The sequence below is a fragment of the Diadema antillarum genome, unplaced genomic scaffold (assembly GCF_040938485.1).
Source record: "Diadema antillarum isolate AM-2024a unplaced genomic scaffold, OU_Dant_1.0 seq00000890_RagTag, whole genome shotgun sequence".
Lineage (NCBI taxonomy): Eukaryota > Metazoa > Echinodermata > Echinoidea > Diadematoida > Diadematidae > Diadema > Diadema antillarum.
This window is the reverse complement of record NW_027271754.1, coordinates 69,829-91,900: the sequence shown is the minus strand read 5'-3', so window position 1 is coordinate 91,900 and position 22,072 is coordinate 69,829. Positions and strand designations below refer to the sequence as shown.

The 22,072-nt window shown below is 38.2% G+C and overlaps 1 protein-coding gene across 1 annotated transcript; it reads left to right on the top strand.

Annotated features, from left to right (window-relative positions):
• Nucleotides 1–15,788, top strand: LOC139740912 (uncharacterized). The gene is made up of 16 exons (XM_071651497.1): nt 1–137; nt 3,674–3,863; nt 4,154–4,300; nt 5,139–5,257; nt 5,802–5,985; nt 7,074–7,198; nt 7,709–7,840; nt 8,183–8,285; nt 8,732–8,892; nt 9,676–9,783; nt 10,408–10,488; nt 11,176–11,323; nt 11,857–11,966; nt 12,461–12,634; nt 13,610–13,688; nt 15,586–15,788. Exons 2-16 carry the CDS (start codon nt 3,689–3,691, stop codon nt 15,702–15,704), a joined length of 1,965 nt encoding a protein of 654 aa, XP_071507598.1. The 5' UTR covers nt 1–137; nt 3,674–3,688; the 3' UTR covers nt 15,705–15,788.
• The last annotated feature ends 6,284 nt before the right edge of the window (nt 15,789–22,072 follow it).

Here is a 22,072-nt window from a genome sequence, read left to right as displayed (position 1 = left end):
GATTCGTGATCGAACGGAACGGTTTCCATGTGTATGCATCGATCAGTGAGGATCAAAAACGTCCCGTAGTGATCGCTGGCCAAAAAGTCCGGTCTCTTCGACTTCACTTTCACGTATAGTGTAGCGGTGGCATCGAGGTATGTAGGCCTACATAATTATTACTGAAAGGTTGAAATTATCTTAATATTTTCCGCTATCTGATTACAAATACGAGAGGACGCATATCGTCGGCCCTATTTCAGTGCAAAAGCAACGTTTAGTAGACATTTTTAATTAAATCGTGCTAGTGTCGATGCTGTTGTAAATGTTGCATGCTCCTTTTAAATTATCTTAACAAATTGAACAACTTCGAAGGTATGATGCTAAAACTCATTGTTCTAATGATACTACTGTACGGAGACCTTAGTGGTCTGCTTCTGTGTGACGAGTATACTGAATAGTCCTACTGCTCAATACGCTTTAAGTCAACATGTAAACCTCAAAGTTATGAGTGTTTGCTTAACATTTTTATGTTACTTGCTCTGACAACATGCAAGATTCGTGGGTGGGGAGGTGTTGAGAGCCAAAACAAAAAACAAAGAAAAAAACTAGTCGTTTTATCCTGTATTTCTATAGTCATAGATCGTCCTGTCTCATACACAAGTTTGTTTTCGAGTTTTGAATCCGTACATCAATTTCAGACACGTTGTTTGTTGGCTTGTAATAAAGACCAGTTGCTGGATTCTGCTCTAACTCAGGAATATCTGTCTGGAGAAAATTAGGCTTAAAATACATTCATATACGTGAGATTGATCAAGCTGATACTCCTGAAGAGTCTCGAAATATTTTAATTAAAAAACAACAACCTTATTCTTGAATTGTATTGTATTATATTGTATTATATTGTATTGTATTTCATTCTTTCGGTGCTATCAGGTCAACTCTAAGTTCTACTTAAAATGTTTCAAATCATGAATTATAAGGTTTGGCCAATTATGTGGAAAAAGTGAGATACAAAAAAAAATACACAGATGGAATTGTATTGTAGATGTGAATTTTACATCAGACAATGTCAGATGTCAGAAAATACAATTTACAGCAGTCACAGTGGTTATGCGGGTTGACTGGAAATTTCCAAGTGAAGCCCTATGTCAGTTGATCCAAACAAAGTGTAATGATAGCATTGATCGACTTTCGGATAGACGCGATAAACAGTTGTTATGCATTATGTATAAGATTGTGAACGAAAACATGCCTTCACATACAAATGAATTATTTATGTACAGACAATATTTGTATGGTTTGAGGAAGACAACCCTCCAGCTAGATGTACCCAAACCAACCACAAATTTAAAAAAAAAACGCAGTTTTTCATATCGCGGTGCCCTAATGTGGAATAGTTTGCCAAGCGGCGTTAAACAAAGTGCTTCTTTAGCTGCATTCAAAAGTGCAATAGATACGTTTTATACAAAGGTAGGATTTTTAAGATAATTGCTTGCAGTTTTATAATGTGTGTGTGTGTGTGTGTGTATTAAGTCTATATGTTTGAATGGTCCTACTTTATTTTTTTTCTTTTACTTTTCCTTTCTTTTTCATTTATCACATGTGTGTGTATATATATGCATATTCAAATTCATGAAATTCATGAAATTCATGAAATTCTTCGACGGAAGAATTTCATGAATTTGAATAACAAAGCAGTACCCGCTGCATGCTATAAGGATTAGAGCCAACACTTACTGTCGGGCGAAAGCTCGGTGGTCTAGTGGAGATGACGCCTGTTCGGTGATCAGGAGGTCGTAGGTTCGAATCCTGCTCGAGTATGTACGCCCATGATTTTTTATCATGGCTACTACTAAAACACTGATCAATTCAGTGCTTATTTACGTCGATGTAGGGCAATTTGTCAATCAGTTGCAATATATGCATATTTTTCTTCTTGTAATGCGTAAGTAATTTTATGGAATTATTTCAGTATGAATTGCAGTATTCTTTAAATATGTCGTTGATTTTACAGTAAACAAAATTGTGTTTGTTTTTATCTCTCATGTTTTGTATACTATAAGTATAAAATGTTGTATTATGTTACTTTGATCTGTTTTTACCTCCTCACGGACTCACTGAAGAACAGCCATTGGCTGAAGTGAGTGACCGTGTCGAAATAGAATAAACTGAAACTGAAAGTGAAACTGAGATAGAATCGTATCTTCGAAATATCGGCTGACATTGGCACACCAGAAAACACATTTTCGGACGAACACAAATGCACATTCTGATCGTCTGTGCGATTGAAAATAGCTCGTGATATTATGTAACCAGAAGTTAATGGGCAACTCTAGCTCGATAAACAATATGTGGTGAGACACTCGGAGATTTAACAAGGTCAGCAAGGGGCGTTTCTGTTGACAAATCCTCGTTTCAGGGGGATAGCTATAGATTAGCTAGAGGGTTCTGGAACATATAGTGAGATACATACATACATACATACATACATACATACATATACATACATACATACATACTACCACCACTATTACTACTGCTGCTACTACTACCACTACTACTACTACTACTACTACTACTACTAATGATAATGATGATAACAATATCATTATTATCATCATTATAATTGTAATTATAACAATAATAACAAAGGACATTCACATTGCTCACCTTCTATGATAACATATTCCACTGTGCATTATACAAAATAAAAGTTATGACATACATTGGGTAGTAGAAGGCTTAACGGTGCACCATGCATTCTTTCTTGGGTATGTATGTGGCCCTGAAAAGGGCCTACCCACTCCCGACGTTTCGGCAAGCATGTTCTTGCTGTTCTCAAGAGAATGAGTAATTGGAGGGAAAATCTGGCTTTAAATACGCATTCTTTTGAATTTTCAGGGCCACATATTACATAGGCTACCCAAGAATGAATACGTCGTGCACAGTTAAGCCTTCTACCATCTACTCTGTTCTACCGTCACGGAAGACTTCAAAGATTTCATTATGTCATACATATTTTAAACTTATGTAGCATTTTCAAAAAGATGAGTTTTTAACAGAGGGAGATTGTTCCATACAATTTGGGAGCAGCATGCGTGAATGCCCTGCATGTCATCAAGGGTAGTTTTTGATTTCCCTGAAGCATACTTCAACAGTGTCTGATTTTGATAACTTCAGAGATGGTTAAACGTTTGAGATGATGACTTCACTTCTACAAGTACTTTCCTGGGCTGTTACGAATTGATGAAACAATATGATTTGTGCAATTTATGATTGTTTTTTTTTTTTACCCTTTTGTTGAATAGAGATACACGAAAGATGATGAAATTCAATTATCTGTACACTGGTACTATGCCATGAATTATATACATAATATATGTATATATATATACATATATCTGTGTGTGTGTGTCTGTCTGTCTGTCTGTCTGTCTGTGTCTGTGTGTCTGTGTCTGTGCGTGTGCGCGCAGTGTATGTGTGTGAGTGTGTGTGTGTGTGTGTGTGTGTGTGTGTGTGTGTGTGTGTGTGTGTAGATAAAAATTATGCTAACATTAGCACTATACATAATGTTTAAAATGTCTCGCTTTCTCCTTCAAACACAGATATAGATTCACATAACCTTACGGACAGTTTTTGATCGGTTTTCAGATTTATTTATTTTTTTCTTTTACTTCGTGCCTGGCAACAGGCATTTCTGTCAAAGATGACAACTTGCCAGGATCAGCTACGTGGGTTTGTGCTGAAGGCGCTTCTCGTCATGGTGATTCTTAGCACCGCGGGAGCCGCGCCGGACCCAAGCGTCTGCATCCCGAAGCCACCCACTGGGGAAGGGCCGCCCTTGCCGAAGCTTCCAAGCCAGTACACATTGAGAATCGAGGGTAGGTCAAGCTGGTTACTTGTTTCCAGTAGCACCACATAGCTCTGTGCATTCTTCCCTTTGGTATCATGCAGATGTTATTGTTGGTTAAAGTGATTGTTTGATAAAGTGACAAAGACACCGACACATATCAAATGCGAACATTTAATGCACATGAATGTAACCACTTTATACATACGCTATAGTCTGTAATTTTAGTTTGGATCTGTGAATTACTTTGTCCTTATCACGCCTTTCTCTGTGTGTTTTTTTTTTCTCAAAATAATGATAAGCTAAATTTGTTGTCCACAGGGAATATCGTAACGAAGAACTATTCCTTGGAGATGCAGGAGTACTACGATGAGCCGGGAAATAGGGGTGCTGCTGACACCCTCTCACGAGGTTTTGAATCTCACACCTCGTATGACTATAAAACTGGACAGTCTATCACGACGTTTGGTAATACTTTTCTTTGTCTTTATCAAAATGTTGTACTTACATGTATGTTGTTTACTGTTTTACGTTGCCAAACAGTTCAAGGTCGAAATCTCTTGCCTGTGATGACTTGCTTGTGTTGTTCTATTTTATTTTTTTTCTTCAAATTTCTACATTGTCATTATTTTGATATAATCACATTATAGTACTCTCTTCAAAATAATGTGGGAAGGAAAAATAAATTTTGCAAAGTTATAAAGATGTATACGTAAATTACTACTTCAATGGATTATCAAGAAGAAAGGCACAGATGCTATAATAATCAATGTGATATCACGAAGTGTATTGACATGTTCTAATGATGTTTTTATTTCTGAGTACATGTGTATCTCCCCAAATAAAGACGTATCTTGCCTCTCAGTGCATAAAGGGGAATTAATCCCCATTACCCACAGCTGGTTTGTTGTCATAAGTCTGGAATTGAGATTCATACAATTTGCTGGGGCATGCGTCCCACGAGCTGGACTCCCACGAGCCATACGGCCCATGAGCTAGACACTATAAGGGAAACAGGCCCATAGATCAAGACACTATGTGTTCAGCTCGTAACTACCGTGCAGCTCGTGGGCTAAATTAAATGTGATGTCGACTTCATGGACCTTGTTCATGTTTAGCTCGTGGGCTGTACGACTCCTGAGTTGCATGACTCGTGGGCAGTGTGACCCGTGGGCTGTTTGACTCGTGGGCCGTATGACTCGTGGATGTGTAGCTCGTGACATGCACCCGATTTTCTCTGATATAAATGATGGCACCCGGGAAGGTCCATTCTATCTAAAGGGTGTGTCTGTTTTTCTCGCCTCAGGTCATCGATGCGCTGTTGCCAATATGTCAACCACACCATTCAATATGTACGGATTCAAGCTCGAGGATGGTTCTCCTCATATTGGTGGCGTGAATGATGTATTCGTGTTCGGAGGAAAGGTGAGTCGAGACAAGGGGCCAGTTAACTTTATCATTCGTCGTTGCACGCATTTATACAGCATTATGGGCAGGCGAGTAGGAAAAAAACATACACACGAACGTCTGGCTCTCTGGAAAAAAAAATAAAGCTCAAAACAAACTTCTATAAAAAAAGAAGAAGATAGTTCCACCCGTAGCAGGGGGAGGGGGAGGGGGGTAGTGAAGGGGAGGGGAGGGGAAGAGTTTATATAGGCCAATTAATCTATTATCCTCTGATAAGTTCAATACTTGAGTTTGAGAAGCTTGTAGATATATCACATAGAAAGGTACATTTTTTCTGAATTCTAGTTACACTGCAACTCTTCAGCTGGTGTCGGCTGTATCAAGAACTTAGGATGTCATGAGCCAATGCCGGTGATATACTCGAACCGTGAAATATCATCTCTTCCATCCATCATACATTTAATGTCATATGAATAGGCCCTATGTAAATGAAGAGAGCGCTTTCAAAATATAGTTCTCATTTATTATTTTTTTAACATTAATCTTCTTTCCCCATTCCAAGTACAATGAAACTTACATCGGACAGGAGTATGTGCGTGGCATCTTGACCAATCACTGGCAGAATTGTATGTACATCGAGAGCGCGAATCAGACTTATTTGCTGGACTACTACTTCACTCTTCCCGGCCAACACACAGCGGGTGGCGGCGAGCAGATTCCAGTGCGAGCTACCATCAACGGAACGGGTGAGGCGATATTATGATAAGCATAACTGACCCACTGTCGCCATAGGCGATCATAGTATGGGTGGCCGTTTCAACCTTATTATATTTCCAACAATTCGTAAAGAAAAATAGAATTTTGATTTTCACAAATTATAAGTTTTTCGTATCGAGAAAATGCTGCTAACAAACTAAAGGATCGCCTAGAGTATATTTGAACTATTCGTGCACGCCACTTAAGTTCCCCCCCCCCCACGATATCGAGTAATGAATGCATGAAATATCAAGTACTTTGTAAAAAAACAAACAATCAATTATTTGAAATCTCGATTCACATTCAATCTGGCCCATCAAGTCATTTTATATATGTATATAGTATTCGTGTCAAATCATGCAATTTTTGTGATCCACGTAATACCCCAATAAATATCACTCTTCTATACCTATAATGTGTCGACCGAGCTAATCCCCTGGGTTTGCATGTTGAGAACCGCATCGGTAATAACACAAAGTCATGCATTCTTCGCTACCATAGTCTTGTTTGAGCGCAACTTGGATTCTATTTGTACTTTTTGTGGTGAATTAGCCTGTGACCCTGGGAAATATTGTCAGATTATGATCTTAGATGGAGTAATAACCTCCCAAAACAAAAACAAAAACAAAAACAAAACAAACAACAAAACACACTCAGAAAACAAACGAAGGTTTAAAATATCAATCATACGATCGTGGAAAACGCATCGCAAAGGTGCTTGGGAAAAATGGCTGCTCAAGATATTTTGGATCTGGATCTAGATAGTCACTTTTGCTACCCATTAGAGTTGTCGATCACAGATCGCTAAATTTGTCCTCATCACCCTCCTCTCTTTGATCAGAAATGACAAATAAATTTCGTCAAGCAGCATAGATAGTAACTACATATTAAAAATCATGCTTAGGGAATTTACAGATTGTACGGACAAGAGACAAGTATCCATGTTAATATCTACCTGAGATATTAGCATGGAGTATTGGATCAATTCAATGAGTATTTCTTTACGATAAGGCGCACAGAACGACTTTAATACTCTTTGGTACACTAATCGCTAACTCGTCTTGGCTGATCTTTGCAGCTCAAACTTATGTACCGACTCCAAGTGGTGATTTCATCCCAATCAACGAGTGGCACAGCTTCTATCACGTCTACGAATTCTTCGAAGTCATTCCCGGTCCGGTGGAGGACGAACGCGCCTTTGAGGTAACTATGATGATGATGATAATGATTGTACACTTGAATATGCTATTATTATAATAATGGTGATGATAATTATCATTATTATCATCAAAATTGTTATCATCATCGTCAATATCTATAACCCTTTCACAGGTTCCTTTTATCAATAATGGTGTAATATAACATACCAAATAACAGAAATCCGTATTGACATACCGCAGTCAGATTGAAATAAAACAAAACAAAGTAACACAGAGTTACACATATGACAAAAAACAAATCATTATATTGCGAGATTCTGAAGAAACTGGCTTTTTTATCATGTGACAAAATTATTATCTTTTTAGACATATCCACAATCAAATTGAAGTCATGATGTGAGATCGTGTGAACTGTGATGGTGAAGGAGCAAAAATCTAGGGAAACGCTAACTGCCAATTCTTGAGTTGGACCGTTAAAGCTGCTGCTGAGTTCAGAGTAATAAATACGAACGTGATCCCATGATTGAATCTGACTTTATTTGGTTTCCGTCAGCCACCTCTTGGATATGTCTGTGAGAACCGAATCAGCGAACAGCCGTACCCCGACATGTTTGCCAACTTGGAAGCATTTTCCATAGGCGTGGAGGTCGCTATACCGCTTGCTCAGCGAATCTACACTTTGTATGTAAGAAAACGGTTCTGTTTATTCATTTACATATTATTGTTTGTACCCAACACCAACATGAAATTTTACATGCAATCATTTATATTTCGTACTCCCCGAGTCAATTAAGTAATTCCATCATGAAGGAATTTTCATCTAGGCACACAGTTGTACGACTCTGATGAGCCATACGTGTGTGCACCACGTGTATTCAAATCAAACAAGAGACGGATGATGACCAATAAATGATATCCCCCGAGTATTTCAGAAAATACGAGTTTTACTGTGAGAGATACCTGTGGTATGATTAATATACACCATTGCTCCGTTCACATGGTTTTTGATGTTTATATTCGATGACAGGAATACTACAACTACCCAGGAAACATCGTGGCCTACCAATATCAACCTTGGGGATTGACAGAGCCACAGGATCCCATCAAGGAGGTACATGACTACAACCTCGGTAAGTCACGAATCTTGCGTCACTTTGCTTGCAGCTACCATTTAAGACCTCCAAAGCTGCCAGTTGTGTCGCTGCAAGCTTTCCACATCTAAATGATTCTTCCGTCAACATGTTGAAAGATGCGCTCTAGGGTGAAAGTTAAATCATCATCAACACAAACACGCACAGACACACTGTCCACACCTGGACAAACACTTAGATAAAAGAAAATTAGGACTTTCATGTAGTTCCTCCAGTTTGACTCATTTCAGTTCAATTTTTTGTTGAAAAGGGCATGAATAATGATATAAAGTGAAATGAAATGAAACATTATAAAGATGTAAAGATATACAGCAAAACACCACATTTTTCGTTTTTTTTTTCTCTATGCGGTCACCATCCAAATCAAATTCCGTTTGAGATGCAATTTCCCCCTTTTCTGTTTCTGCATTGTCTTTGAAATACAGGTCTAAGTTTCAAAATTGACCTCGTGAAATCAGCCTGCACAATCGGCCCGATTCCGACTTACTCGGGCGAAGCAGGCTCGTCGGATGACGAGCACGTGTACTTGCGTTCCATCTCCAGTTTCTTACAACTTGGCAAGGTTAACTGGGTGTATGAAGGCAAGGTACGCGTATATACGTCAGTGCTCAATATTTACTGTTTTCTCTGTTGGTTTGGTCTGGGCCACTAAAATATTAATGAGGTATTAAGTGCGTAAATTATCTTATTGCGTAGATGGATTTGTAGCACGGGTTCTTCAAGAACGCTACTCTTGAAAGCAAGAGATTATAAGCAGAGGGGTGAATATTTGGGGTATATCTTCAGAGTTCTTATGAGTTACATTGTAGAGGGAGACAAGTTGAAGAAAACTCATACCCCACAACGCTACTCATGTTTCCAACTCACAATAAAGGTAAAACATTCAAAAGATTTCTCTACCAATAGAGAATTTTTTACCTAAATGTAAGAAGAGGTCAACTTGTCCCTTTGCTGTGCAGGGTATCCAGTAATGATTATTATTTCATATAATATACATAAAAAGAAAATAGGTATAGACAATACACTACACATGACGGAACTTACTGCGCATAAATAGAGATAGACGTAAAGTCTATGTTTGGGTACGAAAGAAAACATAAAGTGTTTAGTTACGTATAAACATGCTAGTTTGACTTCAACTCCCAATGGACCCTTGGTGCCTTGGGGTTATACGGGGTATTGTTCGAAATATGAATAAAATCATAAACACGAGGAAGTACGGCAATCATATAGGTGCATTACACTGTTATTGTATTGCAGTCATATTTCCATTAGTGTTTATGTCCACATGTCAATGGTCCAATATTCCAAATTATCCTAAAATACTATCACGTATTTTATCCCGCTCTTTATTTCATGTTTGATGCAGTCAACATACCGGCAGATTCCAGTGGAATCATGGATCGCGCGAATGTACAACTACCCGGTGGCACCGGGAGTAGAATCTAATGTGACTTTCGAGTACTTCTTTGCAAACGTGAGTGAACAGGCATATAGGCCTACTCAGTATACATTGCTGAATCATTTGTCTTTTTTTTTTCTATTCTACTTTAAACTACAAGTACTTGCCTTCTACAAAGAATTCATTATATAACCAGATAACGGTTTTGAAAATCCCCTGTAATCAAATGTCTTATTGTGATAAATTTGGCGGAGTTTATTTTGTTATTTGTGTAAAAGAGTATCACTCATTACTTAGAATTTTGCAAGTAATATGCGCAACAATTCAGAGGTAAATATAGGTATACATTTAAAAACATGTGGAGTTTACCTATCACTTTGAACACATTCAACCTTTAACTGAAGTTCTCTAGAATGCACCTGTAGAAAATAGGCGGATTTCCTATTTGATATAGCACTCTCGTATTGGTGTCAAAATTACAAATGAACTTTCCCTTGAACATTTGTTTGCTCCGACCTCTTTACGATATTATGCTTTTTGATTATTCCCCCGAGGCACATTGAAAAAAAAGAGGAAAATATCAAGACATAGTGTAGTCTATTGTCATGAGCATGCTTTTGAATCAATAATAGATGTGCTACTCGTATGAATGCTACATTCTAATGCGTTTGATTATTCTCCCTTCTGTGACGTAATTAGGAAAGTTGGAGTTCGGAAGCCGCGCTGCACCATGCTGTCAATGAAATTCCCATCGCTCTTGACGTGTCAGTTTCTACAAGGGTAAGACAATTCAATCATGTAGATAATAATTCATTTCCTCCACAAAGGATTCATCATCCCTTTGTTATCTACGAAGATTAAACAAGCTTTATCATCATTAGTTAGGGTCTACATTCCTAATACTGTATCTGATATTATTTGATTCACACATGTGCCTCATGTTATATCAGTATGATTGTTCATGCAATGTACTAATTGTTTGGAATTTCGTTTTGTCTTTATTTTTTTCGATGTACTCACTGTGCTGCACAAATAAATGAATGCTTAAATATATGCATGGATAAATGGACAAAGTAAACGTATACCAACCATTTGTTGTGTGTTTTTTTTTTAGTAACAATGGTTCCTTTGATTTTTGTCATATTCTTTTTTTTTCCCTGAGGGGACTGCGATATACAAGTTAAGCTTTTCAGCAGTTGTCCCCCTTTCCAACAGCCTTCCCAATTATCCCCATTGTTTGACACAATGTTAACTGATTCCATTTGACTTAGTTTAAAGTTTGCTACGTTTGTCATGTAGAAATTCATTCATTGATGTAAATATTTGAATTATTTTGTGTTCATGATAATCAAATTGTGTCAATGAATGTATACAAATTAGTTAGAAATGAAAAATAGAAAAAAAGAAATCTAATGAAAATGAAAAAAACAACAACAAATGGTATTATAATTTGTCATTTGTGTGCAGGACAATATACCGGCATACACGAACTACATCGCGTCACAGAATTTCTTCGCGTTCAATATGGGGGCCTTTAATCCGTATATGCACGACGTCAGTATGTGCTATGACTCATCCGACAGCAAAGAACTAGCCGTCAATATGAAAGACAAATGTGAGTTTGGTTTGGTGTGAGTTAAAGATGACTTGTCGGTGGATGTCTCCACTTTGCCCAATTCATCATGTACTAGTAGTTATAAAGCCACTAATACTAAACAGGCAGTTTACCTCATTGTTATGTCAAGTATTATGTCCATTTCTTTGATAAACGCATTCTAGCTTTACTCGGCTTGGGTAATTTCTGACTTTGAGGGTGGAAAGCTATTACAGCACTCTTTAACACTAAAGAGAGGAAGGCTAAAAGCTTTGGGAGATCGTCGAGAGTAAAAAAAAGAGAAGATGTTGTTCTCGAGTGGGAGTTCTATCCGGACTGGATGTCAAATCAAATCCATTTACAGAGTTCTAGTCAATACGAATCAGGTTCCAACAGTTGTGTTTTCTTCTTTTCCATTGTTCATAATTATCAGTTTACTTGCTTTATTTCTTTTAGACGTTGTATTGAATGCATTAGACTTCTAAAATATAGTAACTTAGATATTTCTCCCACTCTATCTATTCTCTTTTTTTCTCTTCTTCTCCTTTGTGTAGTCCTTTATGATCAGTACGTCCAAAATAGTTCCAACTCATTCTATTTTGGCGTGGTGAACAGTCTCGCTAGGGCAGCCAATGTCACGTCAAGTAGGATCACAAATCCGCTGGTAAGTATTATCAGGAACGAAAATGAGCAAGTAAAGTATATTATATAGCAAGTCAAATACCGAACTCTAAATGGTACAGTCCAAGACAATGCCTGTCTCTCGTTTCATTCCTTCACTAACTTGTAGAAACTGTCATTTTGTTTGCCGTTATTTGCATTTGCAATACCGGTTTTACCTCTAATTTTCATGTGAAATATTGGTAATCAAAGTTCATGCAAAAGCTAGACTCTGATTTTGAGCTTGAATAAGATGGTTACAGATACATTACTTAGTGTATGTGCGATGAACTGGTAAATCACAAAGTAACGTCACCACAACCCCCCCCCCCCTCCCCCCACCACACACACACACTTCAATTCCATTTTCTCGATGTTCTGGTTGTAAATTCTGATTTGATATTTCCATATTGACCTTCAAGTCTCTCTTTCATCAAAATTATATCCAATAATATTTACATTCTTACAATATCCCGTGTTTGTTCCGCTTTGTCGTAGGCTGTGGAGGGAAGCGACGGGATTATGACAATCTACTTCCGGTTGCTGGGGATTCCTCCGGTAGAGGGCGACGTTCTGAATGTGACCCAGCAAATCACCCTCGAAGAATCGTATGCAAAACTGGAGACGGCCGTCAATACGGGTCTTATGATCACATTCCGTCATCAGACAGAGGTACAGTGATACGATAAATCAAATGAGGTCATTATTAATAGATCTGTCTAAGTGCAAGTCCTATTCATCTCACTGCCCTCGCAGTGGGCAAAATGACTTTAGCATCGACCTTAGCTCTTTCTATACATATTGAAGATAAAGGCCAGATTTTCAGTAGACCATCATTATTGGAAAAGCAAGGTGGCCTTGAGCTAATATTGATTAGTTACACCCGAAATGTGTGTACTGCTCATGACATAGACAGACGCAGAACTTTTAGTTTCTGCTGGCAGTGGGATTGATTTGAATTGATTTGATTTGAATTGTGCATTCTTTTTTCATTAAAATATAACGCAGAAAGACAATTGAATTAAATTATTGAGTAACATTGAATAGCAGAAATACATGGAAAGAGGTTAATGATTTATTTAAATCAACGGCACAGTTTTTTCTCAATAATACAAAATATATATACGATGTGGTCATCAACGTATTAAGAATGGTTTTTAAAAACAAAGATGTCACGGACCTACTGTTCAAAAGTCAAATTACGCAAATCCAAGTGTTATAGGAATGCAGGAGACCACACTGTATAATGCAGATGCTTGACAAGAATAATGGCCTCAGAAATATACATTATAACGCGATCATAGAGAATCAACTCACTACTCACTGATCAGATGCCGAGTGGGAAAACAAGTTTGATGTGGAGTGGTGCATAATAGAAACTGTAGAGAGCTTGTGTGTAACATAGCGAAGTGTTGTGTGTGTGTGTATTTAGGATGTATATTTCATGATTATGTTTGTTATAATACGAGCAAAGTTCGAGACCATTTCTTGAATACTGATAGTGAATATACTTAGATATAATTATTTTGTTTCACCAAGGGATCTACAAAAAATTTTGATTGAATGTCAAACGAATATTATCACATTTGCTTAAACTTAGCTACTGTCACTTTTTCTAATCTATGTATGCACTGTAAATTTTATCAGATGGTGAGTCTAGAGGTTGCAAGCAAAACTCTTCGTGCCGATTTCTACGAGACGTCCACCTCGTCCGGATATTCTGTGGGTGAGTTAAGCCGCACCATCTTTTGTTACAATGATGATGATGATGATGATTATGATAATTATATAATAATCATTGATATTACTATCATTATCATTATCATTATAAGAGTAACTTATAGTGCACTTATCTAGTTAATCTAATCTGTAGTGTGCTCATACATAACATATATGACGAAAAAAAAAAGAATCAAGAGCTTCTTCATTCCTTCATGTTTCCTTTATCATTATTTCAAATGTTTTCTTACCCAAGTGACATGACTCGGCGTAGATTATGCCCATATCAATGAACAATTGATGAGCAGGGCCTACTTAAATTCGACTCTATACGTACCTTTAATTACAATTGAACCTTGCGAGCGAAAAAAAAAAATCGGAAGTTGGTCGGTTTGCCCCTGTTAATGCCCTTCTTAAAATGATGTCTCTTCGGAATAATTGTTCATCCTCAAACTTCGTGGGTTCAAAATATATATTTGCGGGCGCCCCGATGAAGCAATAAGTAAATTATCTACAATGTATGTATAAACAATAATTTCTTGTAGATTCATACACACAAATAAAGGCCGTGTCACACCTTTCCGGGCAAGCCTTGCGTGCGACTTTTGCAGATCAATTTTTGCCACCCGGAGGTCCCCGTAGATGACCCGCAAATGACCCGCACATGACAGTACCTAGCACGTATCTCACCCGTAGTTAACCGGAGTTACGCACGCAGATCCTATTTACCCGTAACCAAAAGAGGCCCTGTCACACCTGTCCAGGGAAGCTACGCGGGCTAGTTGCGTGTGGGGATTTTCCAGCACGCAGGACAAGGATTTGGGCGAGTTAAGCGTGCTTCCTATGTGCTGGACCCGTGCTACGTACGTTATACTTACGTGCATTCCATGTGATCTACGTGTCAGGCGCATGGGTGGCGAGTGAGTGCTGACAACTTAGCGAAGGAATCCCTCTGAAGGAATTTGATGTGGCAGAACTCCCACAAAATGCCATTATCTTGGCCGCAGCCAGCTCTCAACTAACCAGCAGAAAGGCAGTAACTGACCCTCAGCTTGCACGCAGAATTGGCAGTTTCAACACCGTTCCTTGCCAGTGAAACACCCGTATTATGCTTGTAGAATGCCCGCAGATGACACGCTCTTCCGGCGCATAAGCAAATATCCACGGGCAACTTACGTACTTCAAGTGGGTCAACTGCTTGTGACTTGCGGCAGCTACGGGCATCCTACTGGTGTTCTGCGTGGACCTATGCGGGCAATCCCCGCGATTCACCCGGAAAAACTTTTGGTCATGTTCAATACTTTGCTGCGGGTAAATCGGACTTGCGGGCCAACTGCGGAGAGCTACGGGTAGCAAATATTTTTCCCTGAAAGTCAACCCGCAAAACTTTCCCCGATACGGTATGTTCCGGGTGAGTCGCGGCTGTTCTCGCAAACATTATTGTCCGCCCGCAGAAAATTCTCCTACGTGCTGGAAAGTCCCTTCTCGCAACAAGCCCGCGTAGCTTGCCCGGAAAGGTGTGACATGGCCTAAGTTTTTTTACGGTACGATGAGTATTTAATAAAATATAACATACAATATACACATTGTTTGCGTATTTTCATCATCTACTTTTTTTTTTTACGAAATTTCGTTATAACGAAAGAAAATGCCATTCCCGAGGATTTTGTTATAACGGGAGTGCACTGTAAAGCTTTAGATATGGCAGCTACTATAAACAACAAAGTATACACATTTGTTTTATTGCATTGTGTTTTCTTTGTCTTTCTTCTTCCCTTTTATTTTGTCCTTCTTTCAACCCCATCTCTCTTTCTCTCTCTCTCTCTCTCTCTCTCTCTCTTCATCCAATTTCCATTCCCCCTCTGTTTCTTGGACTGCATGCTTGTCTGTTTCACGCGCCGCAGGAGCTCTGGTGGGAATGGGAATTGGAATGTTTGTATGCGGTGCCCTCATCGTGGGAGCTGCATTTTTCGCGATGTCCCGGATGTCGAAGGGACCATTTTCTTACAAAACCCAGGAATAGAGAGGAAGATCGTCCATAGGAGGGGCAGTACGATGAAGCAAAAATTCGCCGCAGTGATGTTGCCATTTTGCGGATGCCTGCCAGGCTTAAATCGACAGATATATATATATTTTTCTTTGAAGAAATTACATTTTGTACGTGCATTATGATGACAGTTACATAATCATGACTAGATAACTTAAAGCACTGCAGTGAATTAAAGTGACAGGGATTTTCTCTTGCTGTCATCGGAAAGCCGATTTTGTGTTGTTGTTTTATGGTGAGGGCGTTTGTCAGATAGGTGCCTTATTTATTTATCTTTTTTTTTGAGGGGGAATGTACAAGGGGAAGCTGAGCTGTTTTGAAGTTCACGAAGAAATGAGGAGCTTGGATTAGAACGGTATGATAACATTATAATCATCTTAGAACATTGGAGTCCGTGTAAAACACACATACTATACACTGCTTGGAATCACTATTATGAAGACTATAGGTGTAGCAGAGATTATCTGCTCTTTTTCATTTAGTAAATTCTTTTTAAGTAGAATATATTTTGATACTTACACACAAACAAACGTACACACACACACACACACACACACACACACACACATATATATATATATATAGGACCTATATGTGTTTGTACACGTATACACATACATATTGAAAAAAAAAAAACTATTTTCAGAGAGGAAAAAAAAAGCATTCATTATACTTCATCTATATAGCCAGAGCGCCGATTTTAATCAGGATAACTTAGGATCCGAAGCGAATGTTTCTGACAAAGTTTTGCTAACCGCATTGCACAGTCGTTAGAAAGTAATTATTGTAGGAATAAGAAATTGTCTTGTGCCATGCATCTTAAAATGTGTGCTTGTTAGAAATGTATTGTTACAAAATGATATGCTGAGAAATAGGTTCTAGCATTCTTTATAGTTTTCTTTATACACATGTTTACTTTTGACTAAAACGGGAGGCAAATAAAGTGAAATGATGTATTCACAGATTCTGCGAATTATCAAGAGGCCTACATGGATTTTATTCTATACTTATCACGCGTTTTGATTGTGGACTATACACCAATTAGTTGGAAATCCTATCCAACTTTGACAATATTGTTTGTGACAGTATTCTGTCATCTATATCGAAGAACCATCAATGATAGCCAATTGAATTCGATGTGTTCTATCTTTTAAATGTGTAAAAATGAACGTAACAACAACAAGGAAACACTTGTTATAAAAACGGATCTGATCCAATAGATGCATTTTTGGTGTTATTGTCAGCTGGTGATATGCATTTCAATTTCATTCTTTTGAATCAGAGAGAAACGGAAATACACATAACTGGTGCCGAAATCAACTAAGCAGTCTATACTTTTATCGAGAGGTGTATGAAGTACCAGAAGTATGGAAACTGAATGAAATGAAGCAGATTAAAAAAAGCTACATTTTAAACTTTCAATTTGTCAGTGATTTTAGGTAATCAAATTATCTCACTCCCGTTTAGAAGAGTTTAACAATTTGTTCGAAGAGTTAAGCAACGAGTAAAATGAAGTCGAAACGAATAAAGAACAAGGTGTGTGTGCGTGTGTGTGTGTGTATGTGTATGTGTGTGTTTGTGCGTGCGTGTGTGAATGTGTGTGTGTGTATTTGTAAGCAGGCGTGCGTGGGAGAGGTATTGAGACGAATCATTAAATCAGGATTTTTCTATCTTTATGGTGTAGTTGTGTGCTGTACCGCATTTAAGATTATCAAAATGGATGTTTTTAAAGAGACTTTACCTGAAGTATGTACATATAATGTATTCATGTGGATTCAGTAAGAAAAGCAGAATTAATCTTAGTACAGGGTGAATTTTTGAGAAAATTGGACAGTCAGTCCCAATTAATTACCAATCATTATTATTTTCCAAAGGGAAACAGTAACTATTAAGTCCTTGCCCTAGAGTGCGTGAGCTCACCTCAGTCAACATCATTCTTTTAGGAAAATAATCTGTGAGATGTTGACTTTGACAACTGGTTATGTATTCAACCACCAGATTATTGAAAATTGTACTTAGTCCACGAGCATTTAGTTGTTATAAATTATGCCAAGAATATATAATTATCTGCATTCATAAGAGTCGTATACTCAATTGTGCGAGTATTATAGGAGGGTTCTGCACAGTATCGGAAGAAGAAGAAGAAGACTTTTATTACATATCCCAGTGACACTAACAATAGCAATAAGAATAATGATGTTAATAACAATAATGATAATGATACTACTACTATTACTACTACTACTACTACTACTAATAATAATAATAATTATTATTATTATTATTATTATCATTATTATTAGTAGTATTATTGTTATTATTATTATTATTACTATTATTATTATCATTATTGTGACTATTATAACAAACAAACAAATAGAGTCTCATCACCGCAAAACGGCATTTATAGAAGTAGTTTACACCAAACGTAAACGTTTGACCACGTCATTCAAGCTCAAAGAGCATGTGGCAGTGCAGCAGACTGATGTATATGACGGAGAACTACTGTAGATTGTTGCTGAAAGTAACCTCCAAACCACGCAGCAGTCCTTTTCCGCTGACTTTTTCAGGCTCTGGTATATATGAATGAGTTGGACGTAAACTCCTTTCCACATCTAATATAAAGAAATGGAGGACACTTTTATCGTCTACTGTTATAGAACAATTTCTTCGCTCTTCGCTCTTCGCTCATAATTCTTAATTTTGCTTTGACGTGAAAGTTTGTCAAAATATCAACTTTAGCAGCATTTTCACGCTTTCCTGCTGTGTCTACTCGGTAATCACGGCACAGCTTTCTTGATTTCTTTAAAGATTCTCCGTCTTTTATTCTTTTTCTTATTTGATAGACGATTATCACATGTGAGTATAAAAGAAGAAAAAAAAAGGAGAGCTCGTCATTCTTCCACCTTCTTCCACCAATCTAGGAATGACGTATTTTTCCAAAGGTTGTTGAATCATTGACAAGGACAGGATTGGCGTCATTCGTTGGGCATATAAAATCTGATCGATCAGTACTGTAGAATGTAGACTGTGTGTAAATGGGTTGGGTGTTCATGAGAATATCTGATTGTTACCTGATATAAAAGAGGCTTGGCCGGGTCACAGATTATAGCTCAAGCGTTATGCAATTCGACGGGAGATCTACATTGAAGTCAAAGTATAGTCGCCCGCAATGTTATAATGTCCGAAGTTCGCTGGTATTTTGATTTGTTTTGGTTTCGATAAGAGGATTTGATCACACCGGGTTAATATTTGGCGATGAGTAAAGACACTAACGATAAGAAATGGTGCAAGTTGAGAACCCGTTGATCAGTTTAATGCGCTGTATTGGCTTGTTATTCCTCAACGTCTCAAATTTTTGGATGGATCTGTAACAAGATGCAACATGCAAAGCCACCGGCGGGATCTATCAGGCATCGTTAGTTCACTAATACTTGAATGGTTGCGCCTAAAATTGACGTCGGATCCGTCACCGAGAAGGCCGACCAAAGGCGACCCTAAGCGAAATCATCGCGGGGAAGAGGAGAAAGTAGAGGAACCGGCTTTTGGCCACACTTTCACAGAGAAGCAAATAACCCCGAAAGGTCGTGCATAGAAAACGAGGGAGAACAAAGTCCTGAAACAAAAAATAATTCCACAGGGAAATTTCTGTTGTGTTTGTTGCTGCAAACTAGAGACAGGTGAGCAATAGCTTTCAAAGTGTTATTCTATGTCGTATATAAAGTTTGTTGAATATTTTAGCAAACTCTTTCGTTCATGTTACGATTTCTGTATTTTTGCCTTTTCATCTTACTACAAAGAGGGCTTTCCCGTGATGCATATGCAAGGGGGTCATCGATAGAACAAACATCAAGTAAGCAAGTTGGTAATTCTAATCTGAAAATATTACACGCTTTCATTCTGCTCTCCGAAGTTGATGCGTTTTATATATGTCAACAAACATTCGGGAAGAGGGGAAAACATTTGCACGATTCAAACGAATGAGAAAAGACATCTTTATGCTTTGGATGCTATATACTGAACACCTTAACAGAAATGACAAAGCTCAGTGTTGATCGAATTTGAATTATTACAAACGTTGTACCCAAAAGACTGTTATAGCTTTCACGAACGTTCTCGATTCGAGTTTATCAAAATAGGAACTGGATAATGGAATCCCATTTTTTGTTGCTCATTTTTTTTTCATTTATAAATCATATACATTTCTAATCAGTTTCCCTTTGATTGTTTTCAATTAGAATAGCAAATAATGAGTTTAACTTTAGGAACTCGTAAGAGGAACACTGTTGGTAATTGAGCTTCCCTCCTCGTAACCCCCCCCCCCCCCAGAATATAAATCTCTAAGATCAAAGGACTGTTTGTAGAAAATAAGGCAAAATGCACTTTACTGTTCTGAAGTGGAACAAGTTGAAGCAATTTTCAGTGTTTGCCCTCTTTGCTCTTTCGAATCCGTGAACTTTACTGAGAGGATGTCGAGAAAAACAAGATGATGTCCAAAGTATGGGAGAAAGAATTTTATAATGTTACATAGGATGATTGTTAAATAATTTAGTAATTGGTTGATTTATTTTGCCCCCTTCATAAAGAATCTTGATAGATATTTTGCGCTGAGACGACTTAGAATAAAATCACCATCAGCGGAAAATCATGTTCCCTTATTACGCGGTAAAACACATTAGTACCATTCTGCACTTTATCGCTAACGAGTTAAAATGTTGTTAGTTTTAATCAGGATACTAACTTTATCACAACTACCCCCATTACCTTTGAGTGGTAGCTTTTGCGTCCTAATAGGTCAATCGATTTATTAAATTTTACGAGGCTGCCGTGATATGTTAGTCCATTAATTGGTTAATTGGTTTGCTTTAAATGAATAATTTCGTCACAGCGTTCAACGTGAACACTGAATGTTGCCTGATCTGGTGAATCTTCTGGGTTGGTTGTCAGATGTTTGTCCTCCCGTTGCTGTTAATGCTCATTGTACTTTGGTCTATTCCAGAGTTCCCGAGGGGCCGGGGAGGAGGGGGGCTCGCTCCCCCCCCCCCCCCCCCCCCCAACTTTTTGTTTTTTGCACATTGCATAGGAATACGTTGGCCGTAACAACTTTGAACTAAAACTTTTTTACCCCTATAGTGGAGCATCAGAAAAATAAAGTAGATTGCAAGATGTACCAGAGCACTTTTTTTTTTTGGGGGGGGGGGGGCAGTCGAAGAACCCCGGAAGTGGAATCAGAAAGTTGCGGTGAAGATCTATTTTTCTTTTCTTTTTGCTTGTCAGCTGATGAAACCCGGAAGTGGCACCAGAATATAAACTGCCCCCCCCCCCCCTCCTTTTTTTTTTCTTGGCGCCGGATAATTCTGATTCATTTCTCGTAGTGACGAATGGGATTCTTCTTAAATTGTTTCAGTATTGACCTGGTATTGTCTATCTCTATTACACAAACGTGCACAATACTGTATTTGCTGCACAATAGTTGCCCCGCTGATACTGATAACACAAATTCCATACTGTTTGAGCAATTACGTGACCACAGCCACGCCTATAGTACGCCCATCAATTTGCCCAGGGAGTTGACGAGCTTTCTAGTATGCCTACATCTTTTACTTCTGTCTTCTTGGGAGACTTATGACAGACGTTAGTGTATTTTTTTTTCTCAACCACGTTCGCTTCGCCCTCTCGCAAGAACTTGAAATGAATCTAGCACCTGTTAATCACTCCTGTGTGTAATACGTTGATTCTACCTATCTCCGCGCTGTTGAGTGTTAACAGTATACCATTTTCGTAATTGCGAGGTGAAACGAAGGCATGCAATCGCATCACCACACCACTCTCTACTCCTATACCGTTGTAGAAAACGTGGTGACTGCTCAAAAGTCATAATCATTCCTCTGCAAAGTCTATATGATATACAGAGAATAACATAGATTAACACACACACACATACACACACACACACACACACACACACACACATGCACTTACACACAAACAGAAAGAAGGTATTTGTGAGCATGTGTTTCTATCTAATTTTGTATTGACAGACGAGATAAAGCTGATTGAACTGAATTGTAAACGTAATCTGGGAATTGGGTCGAGTACATGAACGTGTTAATCTCACGATGATATTGCACTAATACATAACCTACTCCATATTAGAGGCAATAAACAATGGCATTTCCTCATATCTCAAGGTCATTGTTCAAGAGAACCCGTCAAACCAGCAAGTGCATGTAATGACCACAGTCGTTCGGTCTTCCTGTCACATCTAGATACAAATCCGACCCTTCGCAGCATTATAATGACTAACGATATGAGTTCACGCATTTCACTCACTCACTCACACA